The 14,275-nt window shown below is 43.4% G+C and overlaps 1 protein-coding gene across 6 annotated transcripts in view; it reads left to right on the forward strand.

The window, feature by feature from the left end:
- Positions 1–5,157: 5,157 nt before the first annotated feature.
- LOC133146579 (MAM domain-containing glycosylphosphatidylinositol anchor protein 2-like) overlaps positions 5,158–14,275 on the forward strand; it is a 78,283-nt gene continuing 69,165 nt past the window's right edge. For 2 of the 6 annotated variants that reach the window (XR_009711386.1, XM_061270447.1), the window contains exon 1: positions 5,158–5,864. Coding sequence is in view for 5 of the 6 variants with exons in the window: in XM_061270447.1 (XP_061126431.1) it covers positions 5,792–5,864 (73 nt within the window). In the remaining variant the exon portion in view is untranslated. The remainder of the gene's footprint in view (positions 5,865–14,275) is intronic. The other 4 variants (XM_061270443.1, XM_061270445.1, XM_061270444.1 and 1 more) reach the window with 3 other exon arrangements.

Raw genomic sequence — 14,275 nt, forward strand, 5'->3', positions numbered from 1 at the left:
AAGCATTTTTTTTTTCCCAGTGAAAAAATAGTGCACATTTTTGTAAACAGCACGCAAGGAGTTATCAAAGACACAGCGTTTGGATAGTCTCATTTACGTTTTATGTTTTGTACATGAAAGAGCCACTGCGCCTTCATCTTGCTGCCTGTACCGGCTTCTGCAAGCTGGTATTACAGCTTGACTTTGATGGAGGGTTTGTTCTTCACCGAGTGCTCTTTACAGTATGTCAGACAAATTACCGTCCTCTCTCCACGTCAAAGGTCACGAGGAGTTCAACGACCCTCCCCCCCTGTCATAGCTACCTGCTTTTTTGGGGCAATGAGCTGCCGCAAGGAATATGTCGCGGCAGCTTGACGGGAGGCACAAGATCGATATGTGACTAATACTATCGGTCTTCCCCCGACGAACCCGGTGAGCAGGACGCAGCAGTTTTTTTTGTGTCTTTGCCACTACCCGTGCTGAGATGCCTCGCAATCTGATGCGTCCGATATCCTGTCCCATCACTCAGCGTAAACGTCGGGATCTGTGGCGCATCAGACTTCTTGACAGTAACTATTCAGAGTGCACTGTCATCCACCTGCAAGTGGAGCTCATTAAAACTGACTGCAGTGTGAGTGGAGATGATTTCCTCAGTTTTTTTTTTTTTATCCTTCTGATATAAAATGGACATTTTTTTTCTGCTTCCCCCAACCTCAGTCATACTTGGTCAATTTCATATCATTAAGTCAAAACGGGTTAAGGGGGCTGATCTTTCCAAAACGGTGGATTCTCTTGAGCCAAATATTTGGTTTAGCCCACCGGCATGCAAAATGTGATCCCATACACTCACATTTCCGCCAACAACGCAAGACTCGGTGTGAGAACTACTTAAACCGTACAGAAAGGCTTGTGTGCTTTTTAATGAAGTATTTAATCAGCCCATGATGTGAGCATCTATTCATTAAGCCGCGTTGCTGCTCTTTGGCAATGTTTTTTGGCACCCGAACATCTCTTCGGCAGTGCTGAGAACGCACACGTAACACACACATGCAGCACATACGCCGTTCTGCTTGCCTATGCTCTCAAGAGACACACCCATCATCGTTTCCACACTCAACAGCCCCCCTGCGGCTTAAACAAGCTAACATGCTCAGAAAAAGATACAATAAAAGTATGTTACTTCCTGTCTAGCTGACGTCACTTCCTGTCATATTTCTTTTTCAAGATGGCGGCCAATTCCTGTTGGAAAAGTGTAGAATCAAAGTCCACTTAGCATCATCACCCATTTGCGGCGTAAGAGGAACTGCTTGTTTTGAGGCTTCCATCTCACCATGCAGGGAAAAAAAAGGTAAGTTCAATCATATGTTGCTCATGAACACCGTAGAGACCTTTTAAAAAAAAAAAAAATATTAATGCAATCTAGAACTGGCTGACTTCATGTTGATATGAAACGAGAGACAAGAATGATAAGCATGTTTGTGTCGCAGGTCAGGGGGAAAAAATGACACGGTAATAACAGTCATGATACTTTCTTTTCATGTGTTGCGAGGTGATTACAATTCCGCTCCGCCGGCCCGGTGGAAAAGCAGCCGTGTAAATCAAATCCGCCGCCTTATGATGGCGAGAGAGACGGCAACAATTTTTGTAGCATGAAATGCAATATTCATCGCGCATCAATAATTCATTTGTTTTCTCACAAGTCGGCTTAAAGTGATTGCGGCCCTACTTCATTTGGCCAGTGATTACATGCGGAGTGCTGTTTGGATATCCTTCCATGTTTTGCACGGAACGGTACATGTCAGTTGTTTTGTGGTGTCGTGTGGTTTTTCTCCAACCTTTATGCACATATGGAGTACCTCAATTTCAATTCAAATGCAGAAATTAAATGGCACATATACTGCACTGTAAGTAAGTGCCTTTTCCAGACAACCAATTAGCAGCATCTGCTCGTACCCTCACTCAGGCACAAACAATGATTACCTTTGGCCTTTTGGAGAGCGCCCCGTGTGTAATTTGGCGCCCGTCCGAATCCAGTGAAAAGTTAACTTGCGCACGAGCGTTCCCTCTCGAAATGGTGGCAGTGAAACCAGCGGTTTGTAGGAGCACGCACGGGCTGACACTAGGCTGGTTTTTGTAATCTTTTCTAGAAAGATAATTACATTCTCCGGCACAGAGCAGTACACTGGGAATGCCTGCGCGGCCCAATTGTGCTTGCTCGGTCTATGATATTAAAGTAGCCCTTTTCTCCTTTTAAGGAGGCGTAGCTAATCTTTGCTGGATTAATCGAATGGAATAGAATAAGACTAAATGGACAGTACTGGGCGGCGTACGAGGATAACGATATCAAGCGCTTGAAAATATCTGTGTACACAAGAGACCAAGAATGAGTATAGTCAACATGAATAATGTGAAAACCTGTAAATTAATAAATATATACCAGAGGCTACAGATATAAAAGTCCATGTGGGCAGCAGCAATAATTGTCAGCAGTACTGTATGTGTTAAACAATATATATACACGCATAACACCTAACAGATGTGACCCCAATATATATGTATCAGTAGTTGAGAATTAATCAACACCAGCAACGGAAGTAAATGCGCGCAGCAGCATTATGGAATGTTAAAGTGAATGACTCGATAGAATGACTTTTAATGCAAAATATTACCGTAATTTTCGGACTATAAATCGCACCGGAGTTTAAATCGCACCAGCCATAAAATGCCCCAAAAAGTGAAAAAAAACATATATATGTATATAAGTCGCTCCTGAGTATAAGTCGCCCCCCCACCCAAACTATGAAAAAAAAACGCGACTTATAGTCCGAAAATTACGGTACTCAATGGCGGCGAGAAGGATTCTCTGAGCGAGCAGGTTTCCAAGGCCGTCCAAATGGCGGAGCACAGCTTAATTAGCGCGCTGAGTCGACTCTGTGCTGTCTCACCAAAACGGCCGTGACAGAATCAATTGGATGAGTTGGGTGGAATCAGCGGGGGAGCGGCGGTGATCGATAAGGCCGATAGAAGGTTCCAACACTGTAAGAATAGATGGACCGCCGTGTGAGTTAATCGATGGCGGCGCAAATGGTTAATGCCTGATTACAGTATAGGCACCTGGATGAATTCATTGCAAATTTTAATCAGATTAGAGATTTGGGACAAGACTCCATCATACCTATTTCCTAACCCCAAACTACGACATGACCCGCGTGTTCTCCCAGAGATTTGCTCTTAAATGCCACATTCTCGTGTTTCACGTCATACCGAGCACCTCATCAGCCCGCGTAAAAACGGAGTGAAATGTCACCCTTGGTATTATGTTCATAAAGCCTCCTGTTGAAGCTACTCGGTGACACTGTGCTCATGCCGCCGGCCTCTTAATTGTGACATTTTAATGAAGGCAGCCCAGTTCACGCAATAAGTCTGCGATGCGAGAGGTTTGAATTCCTGCGAGGATAGGGAGAAGACCCTTATGGAATAATGTAAACTCCAGAAGGATTTGTAGGAGATTTCGGGTAATGAGACTGATATTGTTCCTCTGCAGTTGGGTGAGCTAGCTTTAGGTCATGCTAATAGCCTAGCAACAATGAAACGGCAAGTGAAAAACAGGCTATATTTAACTTAATAGACCACCGCATTGGTACTATTCACAGCCTCAAAACACGCATAGTAAAATCACTTGAGCTTGCGACCATAAAATTAATCAGCGCCATACTCTTGACACCCAGAAATAAAACAAAAGCGAGTTACGAGCTGAAAATAAAATCCTGACGCCGTTCGAGATCATCGACGTCCGGCGTAAAATGGACCGCGGGACAAGATTAGTACATTAGACATTAATGGAAAATTTCTAATGGCCTGTTTTAAATGTTGACTGCATTTTTATTATTATTTTTAACTCCTGAGCCAGGTAATCATGCAAAGTTGCCATCAAGGTAATGACACTGAATGTAAGAATTCCCAAGGCAACAGAAAGAGCAATTATTTGAGATCTTCTCCATTGGGTGCTGTGTGAGGGTCATGTATGAAACATTGAATGATTAAGAGGTTTTCTTATAAAACATGTTGCTAGGAAACAGCAATTGTAAGGTCTGGCTACTTATAGTGCACACACTTTAGTATATCAGTAGAGCAATAAAAAAACAAACACTATTTATTTATTTATTTATTTATTTATTTATTTATTTATTTATTTATTTATTTATTTATTTATTTATTTATTTATTTATTTATTTATTTATTTATTTATTTATTTATTTATTTTTATTTTTTATTTTTTTAGTTCATGGTCACCAAATCTGCCAAAATGTACCCTTTTAAAGAACTTTTGCCATGATTGGAAAATCACTACCACTTGTTATCACCAGTACTGAGTCATCGTGAAAGCAATTTAGCGCAGTGCAGTGTCCTTTCATCAATGTCAGCGATAGAATGACTACGTATCAATGCCATATTATATCATCATTATACATTTCAGAATAATTCGTCAATTACCATCGACTGCTTCATTTTTATGTGATGGACAAACCCAGTAGAATTTGCAATTTAATGACTCTTTTATGCTCTTAAGCATTCAGCCATGAGCACGCTATTCTGATTTAATTGCTTGTAGTTGTTTTATTAAAATGTGAATGTATGGGGTGTAAAAAAGAATTCTCAAAGGACCCACTACGCAAGTTAATTTCACATTTTGTAAGTCTAACATTTTTTCCAAATGTCTCCGAAAAACTACACAATCCAGGACAGCAATCCTTATGATTAAGTGGGTCACAACTCTGGAAACCGAGCATCCTCAGCAACGGAATGTCAATGCCCTAAAATGGACTGGCCGGTCGAGAATGTCCCGAAATTCCCAATGGCTGCCACGGCCCTTTTATCTACTTTAATTACCGTAGGTGAAATACAAGACAAATATTTTCTATTAAAGGTGCATTGGTGGACAAAAATATTCAGAAAATGTTTTGTTAAAAATTCCAAAACCCAGGAGCACCTCGCTTGACGACAGACGCCACAAGAACAAAAAACATTAAATAATTGACATCACGTTTTAGTTTTAAATTTTTAAAAATACTTGTTAAATATTTGTTAAATGTCTCTCGCTCTGCCTCTCTCTCTCTCATCCACCCATCACATCTTCCTCCTCCTCTTCCTCCTCCTCCTCCCCCCAGCCCCAAACAGCTGCGTCTCTCCAGCCTTCCCTGATGCCGACTCTCCCATACTGATGAGCGTGAGGAGTCGCGCACCTCCTCTTGACGTCGCCTCCTTTCCCTCACCCCGGCTTGCGCAACAACACTGACTGAGCGAGCCGTGGAAGCGCAGCCCCCCGCCTCCTTTTCTCACTCCTTCCAGCAGCCTCGCACTCTCGCCGGCTCCTCTGCACTCAAAAGCGGACCTTTAGAGCCGATCCGTCGAGAGGCTGGGATGTGCGCGTCGCCGCCACCGCTGCTACCACCGCCCCGCCGGTCTTACGTCTGCATCGCTACTGCCGCGTGGATTCCGCAACTGTGAGCACATATGCACATCCAGGAGGAGATATGCCCGACTCTACCGCGCTACTGCCCGCCTGCAGTCGTCCTCGGCACAGTCCCTTGGGCTCCCTCGCTACCTGCACGGAGGAGCCGATGCAAGCTTGCTGAAGAAGAATAAAGACACAAAAAAGGTCCACATCCGACACTTCTAGAACCCCTTTTCTTTTGCCTTTTTTTTTGGTGGTGGTGCGGAATTTAAAGCCTCACACGACGCGCAGATTGATTGCTTCTCCTTTGGATCATGCAGAGATTATTATCACGGTGAAAGAGAGAGAAAATAAAGGATGGATCCGGTTATCTGCGTTGTGGGGCTACTGTCGCTCCTCGTGGAGGGCATCCGTTGCCAAGGAGTGTACGGTGAGTGAGTGACATGCATGTCCATGACCTTGCAAAACAATATATCATATGGTCACCATCACTCTTAACGCACTGCACGAGTAATTATGCACACATGCAACTCTGATTCCGTCGTAATTTACGAATGATGAATGTCCACTCGCATCGTCAACACGATCGGTGTCACGTTATTATTATGTGACATTCGTCATCTCTTTTTGTGCAACCGGTGGTACGAGCAGCGAGTCGCCATCATGATTCAGGATGGAAGCTCACGTGCGCTCTACTTCCAGCTGAGCTGAATGTGAAGTCATGTGTGCCGATTGGGTGGTTGTTGCCTTCCATCGTTACACGGAGTCGTGCTGTCATGTGTGCAGGAATGATGCGAGTCTGTACTGTGGAAGCTGTGTCGGGCCTCATCTTCAGAAAAAAAACAAAAAACTATCACTGCACTCTGCACGTAGGTGGAGTGTTCCTACAAAAAGCTCCACTGGGCCCTGATCCAATATTGACGTTGCGAGAAATCAGTCGTAGACTCCTTACGTACTGACGCGCATCAAGCATAACGGCGTCCCATTACAGTTCGCCGTAGAGGAGTTGGTGATGGAACAGATGGAGCTGTGTGTGTTTTTTTTTTTTTTATAAAACTCCCCTGCGCTTGTGTGCCGCTGTGCCATGCATTCTCAAAATGGTCATTCCCCCCTCGTCCTCATTGCTATTTTGCTCTAAGTGCCGCATCTGTTCTGTATGCACCTATACAAGCGGGACAAAAAAACCCAACCACATTGAATTGGAAATATTAGACCTATTTTTCATTTTTGTGTACATGGCCTTAAGAGGCGGGGCCCAGTGTAGTGTCAAACGTTTGTGAGCGCTTGAGTGTGAGTGTCTGGGTGGGAGCTGTGGCCGACAGCAGCTTCCGCTTTAGTTGCCCTCACTGTTTGTTTGACTCTTCTTGTGCCATTCAATGAACGGTTCACAAGTGCTTCAATCGCGGCTCCCCTTTTCTCACATGCATTCCAGTAAGTACTGTTTGCTCTATTGTAAATAAAAGAAGTGGCTAACAACTGTAAAATGTAACCACTGCATACTTTCACTTCATTGATGACTTCAGGTAATATGTTTACGCTGGTTACTGAGCATACTTTGATATTATGAGACCAAGACCCTTTTGGTTCAACACAAAGCTAACATTCTGTTGTACATTATTCTAATATTCTGTTCAAGACCATGTGTTGGCGGGTTTGTGAATATACCATTGTGTTCTGCTTAACTATGTATATTCATAATTTCAAGGCCAAACCAAAGCACAAAGTGCAGTCAAACGCAACAAGCTGCAATAACGTCTGTGCTCTTGCGTCAGCCGATTCTCATCAAGGTCCAGCGCAGTACAAGCAGACCCAAAGATCGACCCCATCTCGTAAATAATGGGGCCGTCATCATTCATCGATCATGATCAATCCGTTTGATTACGAGCTCAATAAACCACGACTGATGCAAGTCATTGATTGTTATGTAAGCACGACTCCGATTCCAGCCGACCAACTCGGCTGGATGGAATAATGCTTGACAAATGAATAATGGACAGCTTTTCTTTGTTGTTTCAAAGATAAGAGCTTTTGAGATGCATGATATGAATATAAATCAGCACGTTAAACAAATCTCTCATTGATCGAAGGTTACCGAGCTGAATCAAAATGGCATCTTGGCGGAATTTGTGGCCTATAAACAAAGTAGCACGGTCCAAGCAGTCAATATAATAGTGTATCGCAATGGGTGCCTAAATGATAACACACTCCATTGGAAAACACTGCAGTTGTGATTGTGATTAAATGCTCGGTTAATTAGCGTTGTGAATTGAGTCCCAAACAAGCCGAGATGAACGATTAAATTAAGTGTCATTATGCTTATTTATCTGCAGCAATTTCTTGATTTGATGTTTTCTATTGAACATTTTGCTCGTCGCCACGGATTTCCAAGTAGAGGCAAAAGTGTAATTTTACCGCCGCTGCACCTCCCCTAACTAAACGGCGTCGTTGTTAAGGGGAAGTCAAACACCAGCGAGTTAAGCAGTGCCGCTAGAGTCATTAGAGGGGCCTGATGTGAGCCAGTCACCTCCAAACATTATGGCTCCAGGCCACAGAAGAACATCTGCTTGGCTGCTTGTTTTTGTTGTGTTCACATTTTACGCAATCCAGTCCACAGTCAGGAGAGAACACTAATATTTCAGATGCTACTTGCAAATACTGAAGCTATTGTTGGTAAATGCTGAATCCTGAGATGGCTTGTGTTTAGTAAGAGTAGCAATGAGTTAACTAGCTCTCAATATGTTTAACGACTCTTTTCTCAAAGTCAGAACATGAAACATGACTAGCGTAAGACGGCATCAAATGTTTTGTCCACTCCGCGACTTCATCCGGAGTCATTCGCTGCCGTCATGATCCATCTGGGCATCAAAGTCAGTCGGCGACAACCTCCTCCTGATCGCGTTTTGTCGCATGGCGGAGGCAAAAGTTCCGACCGTGCTTAGCCCCCCCCCCCATCCCGCTTTCCCTCCCTCTCTGATTCCCGCTGGCATTGAAGTCCAAGCCATTGCCGCTTGTGTCTTTTCATGAGGCCGGTTCAGACGCGCTGGCTTCTAAGCTATGCAAATGCATTCTGCCAGTGAAACTAAAGCCGTCTTTGTTGGTGCTCAGAGGCCTCTTCCACAGGGTCCTTCATCATTTCCTTGGATCAGGACCCTCACATTTCCCACCGCAATGAGAGCAAGGATAACTCTATCTCCTTCTCGCCGTCCTTATGTCCGGGCTTGTCTCTTGCCACATTCCTCGCAGAAGCGGCGGACATGTCAGGATGTGAACGCTTCAATCAGTGGCAAATGAGGGAATACTGCCGAGCTCTGCTGCTAAGAGTTATCTGCACCACCACCACCACCACTGTGGTTAAAGTGTGCATCGGGCACGTTGGGAATAGACAGCTACCTCGTGGGTGGCTCTTCAGACAGCGGCAGCCTAATCAAACCAAATGTCAGTTCTCTCTGGACCTAGTCCCGGGGGCGGAGATTTGCCGGCTGGATATGCGCAGCGTGGGACCGTGTTGTAGCCGAGGGTCTGAATTTGTCGCGCTCTGTCCATTTACTACTACGAATTAGCTTGATCAGGATGGATCCACCTTTTGAGCAGTGTGGTGAAGCCTTGAGACATAGTTCAAAAGACAAGTGGAATCTTTAATACCCTCATCAAGAGTTCAGAGACATTTGGATTTGACATTGCCTGCACGGAGCCAAATACAGGACTTCGTTTCATCATATCCTTGTCGTTTGCCGGCTTCATAGAAAAGTCTATGCTAGACTTAGAAAAATTTCAAGACCTCTCAGATCCAACACAATCCAGTCTTGGAACTGGTAGACCTTCAACCTTAGTTTAGAATTATTTTATTTCATATATTCATTCCTTGCCGAAAAGTTTCAGCAAGATCGTCAAACGCTAGTAATGCGTATGACAACGATGGCTTCCCGGATGAGTGCCAAGCAGAATTCCAAATGATTTAAGGCTGCTTCTGATGAATAATTGCATCTTCTTACTCTTCAAACTTCCTTCTCGGCTCTTGAATCTTGCATGTCGACAACAAGAAATGAAACCTGTAAAAAGCAAGGAAATTGACGCACATCAAAGCCTCAGTTTTGACATGTAAAATATATATTTTTAAGGATGCGGATGACGAATTAACTGCTTGTTACACTCTCACAATATGAAACGAAAACGATTGGTTCAGGTTGGATGTGAGCTTTAAGACTTCATTACACATTAAAAGGCGCAAAAGTTAAACTTTTGATTGACCAGAGAGAGCCTTGTTATATTTTGCCTCTTTTTTCGGCCATGATTGATTCGGAGGTAAATGTTACCTTAGATTATGCTGGTATGCTTGTGATAATCACCACTTAAGTGTCCTCAATATATCACAACAAATTTAACATGGTAATGATTAGATTTACTTATTGTCAGTTGCACTTTTGTGGAGTTTTGCTGTTTCGGTTCTGCGTCTTTGCTGCTAATCTGCCGACCTGTTAATTAAATTACTGCTCCCCCGCGGCTAAACCGATGCCTTTTTCCTCAACCTGCCAGAAGTGCGAGGTTTATGTAATGTGTTCGCATTGCGTCGAAATAGCTTCTGCCTAATGAACACCAGGTTTTATCCCCCGCCCATCCTTATCCCAAGTTATCATCTTGGTGAGTGGCAGCGCTTCCAATCACAGGGAATTATACATGCTAGCAGCCATCAAAGACACGGGCGTGATGAGAGGGCCTTATTGAATATGAATGGCTGCTCCCGTCTTCTGTTATGCTTTTGCCGTCACTCAATGCGATTGTCTTTGTTAAGCCAAACTGGCAGGAGACTCATTGACAGTGGCGGACGATAACGCAGTCAGACGCTTTTCGTAAAGTGCTCGTACAGTAGACAGCAGTCTATTTTTGTGGGGGTAGACTAGACATCCTATTTTTTGGGGGGGACGGGTGGGAGGTCATAAATAATTTTCCTTTAACTAATCATTCTGCCAGTAAATAGTTATATCTAGACTGATTTCATTGTACCTATTGTAAGGTGTACTTTCATGGTGTTCTAAAAAACAGTTATCCATTCTTTATGGCATGACGAGGGTTATTAAACATTCTACCCGTTGATCGTTTGACATCGGCAGGTTATAAAATCCAGATTAATTTTACACTTTACCGGTGTAAAATTTTTTTTTTTATAGGGGTTATAAATTCCAACCTGACATTCTTTGCGGCTTTATTAAGGCCATTAAGCATGCTGCCTGATGACATCAGCAGGTTATAAAAAACAAATGTACATCAATGATCTCTTCTTAAATCTCAATAGTTTCGCTGGCTTTGCAAATTCCAACATGACAGTGTTTTTTATTATTCATAATTCTACGTTTTGATCTTCTGTCATCAGAAACTAATACAATTCAGATTAAATATGCTATAGTTTTGCGGTGGTTGTCAACTCCAAATGACAAATTCGGACAAATTCAAAAAGGTGTGAAGAGCAGTCATTACTGTGCAATAACATCCTGCTCTTCACACCTTTTTCAATTTGTTTACACTGTTTTTGCCATTATTCACATGTCCTGAGAGTTGTTAGTCACCTAAATGTTCAACAGAGGGTGTGTTTTTACCGAAGTCAAATTCCTTGTTTGGCACGCTCAAACATGGCGAATAAAAACTCTTGAATCTTGAATCTTGAATTTGTGACCTCTGATGTCATTTGGAGTTGACAACCACCGCAAAACTATAGCATATTTCAGTTGCATAAACTATAGCATAAATCAATTGTAAAATTCCTTTTTGATGCGAACGCTAGCCTCAAACCCTCTCGCCACCTCACGCATCTGGATCGAGCTCCGTGTTTAATTAGTGAAGTTCTCAGCACTTGAAGAAGTGGCGTGAGATGATTTTATGTGTTAGGGCACCCGCAAGAGGCTAATGCCAGCCTTCAACTATGTCACTTCAGCCCACACGGGGTCTACTAAGTGCTTCTTCTGTCGAGTGATGTCTGTTGTCATAGCGACAGTACGCAAACCCGCCATCGCCAAAAAACGTTTCCGACTCTCCAAGCCTTCTCCTCTTCATCCGCTGGGCTTCACGTGCCGGAGAAGCTGTCGCCCTAAACGCAAAGTGATTGCAGGAGTAAGAGCGGCCGTGCGTGAGAGCAGATTAAAAAGAGGGCAAAGGGGTGAGGTGCCGGCGGGGCTCGATGTCTCCGCCAAAAATGATGGCGCTGCTGCGAGGCAACAGTAATAAGCTGTCTTCTTATCTGGGTGGCCCGTGTAGCGTGCACGGTTTTTCATCTTGCGGTAGCCATGGCAACCGCATCCTGAGTCGTCTCGACAGTCGTTTTGTCAAGACAGTGTCCATGTGCATTTTGTTGGTTTACCAAGACCGTAGATTGATTCGAATTGATTCAATATCAATATTCTCTATGGAACCTCTCTTTATTCCTTCCAATGTGCATTTTTATGGTGGTTATAAATTTAAACTGGACATTGTGTAATGGTTTTTCCAGGGGCCATAAATAAATTTCCCTTTGATCTTTTAATATCAAGCGGTCATACATTTTTATAGCTTTACAGTGGCTGAGCATTCCGGTCTCTTCCATTTCATGATTCTTTATGGCTTGTTGCTACATTTTTGTGTGTACAAGTGTACATTTTGTGACAGACGTACATTTCAACTGGACATTTTTTTACCGTTTTATTGGTATCTAGAGAAAAAGAAGGTCTGAAGGTATTGTGCCAATACTGAGTCTAATATTGAATTGTTTAAAATTCTTTCCGAACTTTTCAGAGAGCCTTAGTTCCAGCTGAAGAAAAACAGCCCTAGAGCACTTCGCTATAACCCCGAGGGGAAGGTATTACCTCTGTCCTGACATAGTCAAGTTACTTTCACAAGTCTTACGATTTCAGTGTCAGACAGCTCAGCCAAATTGATTTGGATAAGTCACATAATTCTACTGTTTTGTACTGTAGTGTCTATTTTGAACACGTGCCGAATGTGGCCCTGAACCTGATAAAGCGCTCCTCTTAGAAGAAGAAAAAAAAAAGATAAATGGTTTATACTTCCTCCAAGGCCTTTTAAACACCCACAAAAGAGAGGTAACATTTCGGCAGAATGGGCCGAAACAGGGAAAGACAAAGCCCATAGAGAGTCGTTATTCTTCTTCTGTGCTGCTTAGAAGGGACAACTGAAAATGATGGAGGTCTTAAAAGCCTCACATGCACATTTGGACGGAGTCAAAAGAGATACTTAAATCACCGGTAGAAATTGTCACAAGATAATATGGCTCATTGCAAAAAGACCCGTTTGACATTTCCTCGTCTCGTATAGATTCTCAACGGTGAGGAGCTTGCTGTTAAACGCTCAAAATAGGGCTACAATTGACGCAATTAGGTTAAATTATCGGACTCCCGGGGAACTTATAATTCATGCGAGTAAGGAGTTTAGGTTTCTTGTGTTCTCAGTCCATAATCAAGGGTGATCGTCAGAGAGGCTTTGTTGAGGCGCCACTTTCTCTTTAACCTAAATGGCGGCTTGATTGTGTGAAATTGCAGGTCAATAGTCAATCTGTAGCTGATTGTATGGTTAGTGCTTCATGGGGGTTTATAGGAAGAACAGACACTTTTGCTCTCCAAGTGCTGCCATCGCTGTTGCTTATTCGCAACTTCGATGTGTGCTCAATGACATGAATTAAATCTTCTCTCGCTTGATATCTGACCATTCCTTCACAATTAAGTTATATTGCAGATTTTCGGATCCCTCCTTTTTGCGAGCCTTTTTGGAAATATTTTCAATGCTGCTATGATTAACAGCGAAACATCAGTGGTGGTATTCCGTTTTTTCTTCTAGCGCTAGCACTCACCCGACACTAAACACGAGTGGCTTTGTGATCGTTTGCTCGGCGGCGTTATAAAATTTTCACAATGTGGATATTAAACACCTAAATCCACACTTTGTCGACAGAACCGACGTGTTTCGAACAAGGCGTCGCAGCGGCATCTTCCGATGCATTAATGATGCCCTCCAAAGAGGTGAAACATGGGGGGAATGTTACTATATTTGTATCCTAAGCCACATTCCGTCACACGCTCGCTGAAAATATTCATGAATTCAGCCAACAGTTGTGAAATTTTGGCAGTGGCCTTTCGGCGGTGAGAGGCCTCCTGCAGTGGGCGCCGCTGCTTGTGTGTGTTTGCGCGTGTGTTTGTGTTTTTCCCCCCCGTGGGATTCTGGGATGCTACCAAGGTAATTGGATGTGTGACGCCCACGAAAAATCTCCTTTAGCCCCCGGGCAAGTGCTCTTTCTATCCCAGCATACCTCTGCGCAAAAGCGCAACCCGGAGGAAGGCTTATTCTTTCAACCGACAAACATCAAACGCTCCCCGGTGGCGGCAAAGCCCGTTAGCGCGTCGTGACACCAAGACGTGCGTTGGCCGTCGGGACGTCAGCCTGCTCGATGTGTTAATGCCGGGGTTACGAGTAAGTGCGAGTCATAAGTAAGCCTCAGGTCTTAACCTTTTAAGTTTCAAGAAAGTCCAAAGTCACGCCGTGTACTGTGGCAAAAATCAAATCGAGTCCGCTCAAAATTTCAAGAAAGTTGAACCAAGTCATTATTTGGTTTAAGCAAGTCAAAAGTCAAATCGAAGGTTGTGTAAGGTTTTAAATAAATTATATTAAATGCTGCTTTTGGTCTATTTATGGTTTTGTGTATTAATAGTATAGGCAGGAAATGACATCACTCGAGTGACTAGCCCCGCCTTTAAATGCTGCACTCATGTTAGCAGCCACTCTAATATCGAGTACGTAGCGACAATGTTAGCCACTTTAATTTCTCATTTGTAATTTGAGAATGCCTGAAAGAAATAAGGCGCA

Source organism: Syngnathus typhle, linkage group LG22 (genome assembly GCF_033458585.1).
Source record: "Syngnathus typhle isolate RoL2023-S1 ecotype Sweden linkage group LG22, RoL_Styp_1.0, whole genome shotgun sequence".
Classification (NCBI taxonomy): domain Eukaryota; kingdom Metazoa; phylum Chordata; class Actinopteri; order Syngnathiformes; family Syngnathidae; genus Syngnathus; species Syngnathus typhle.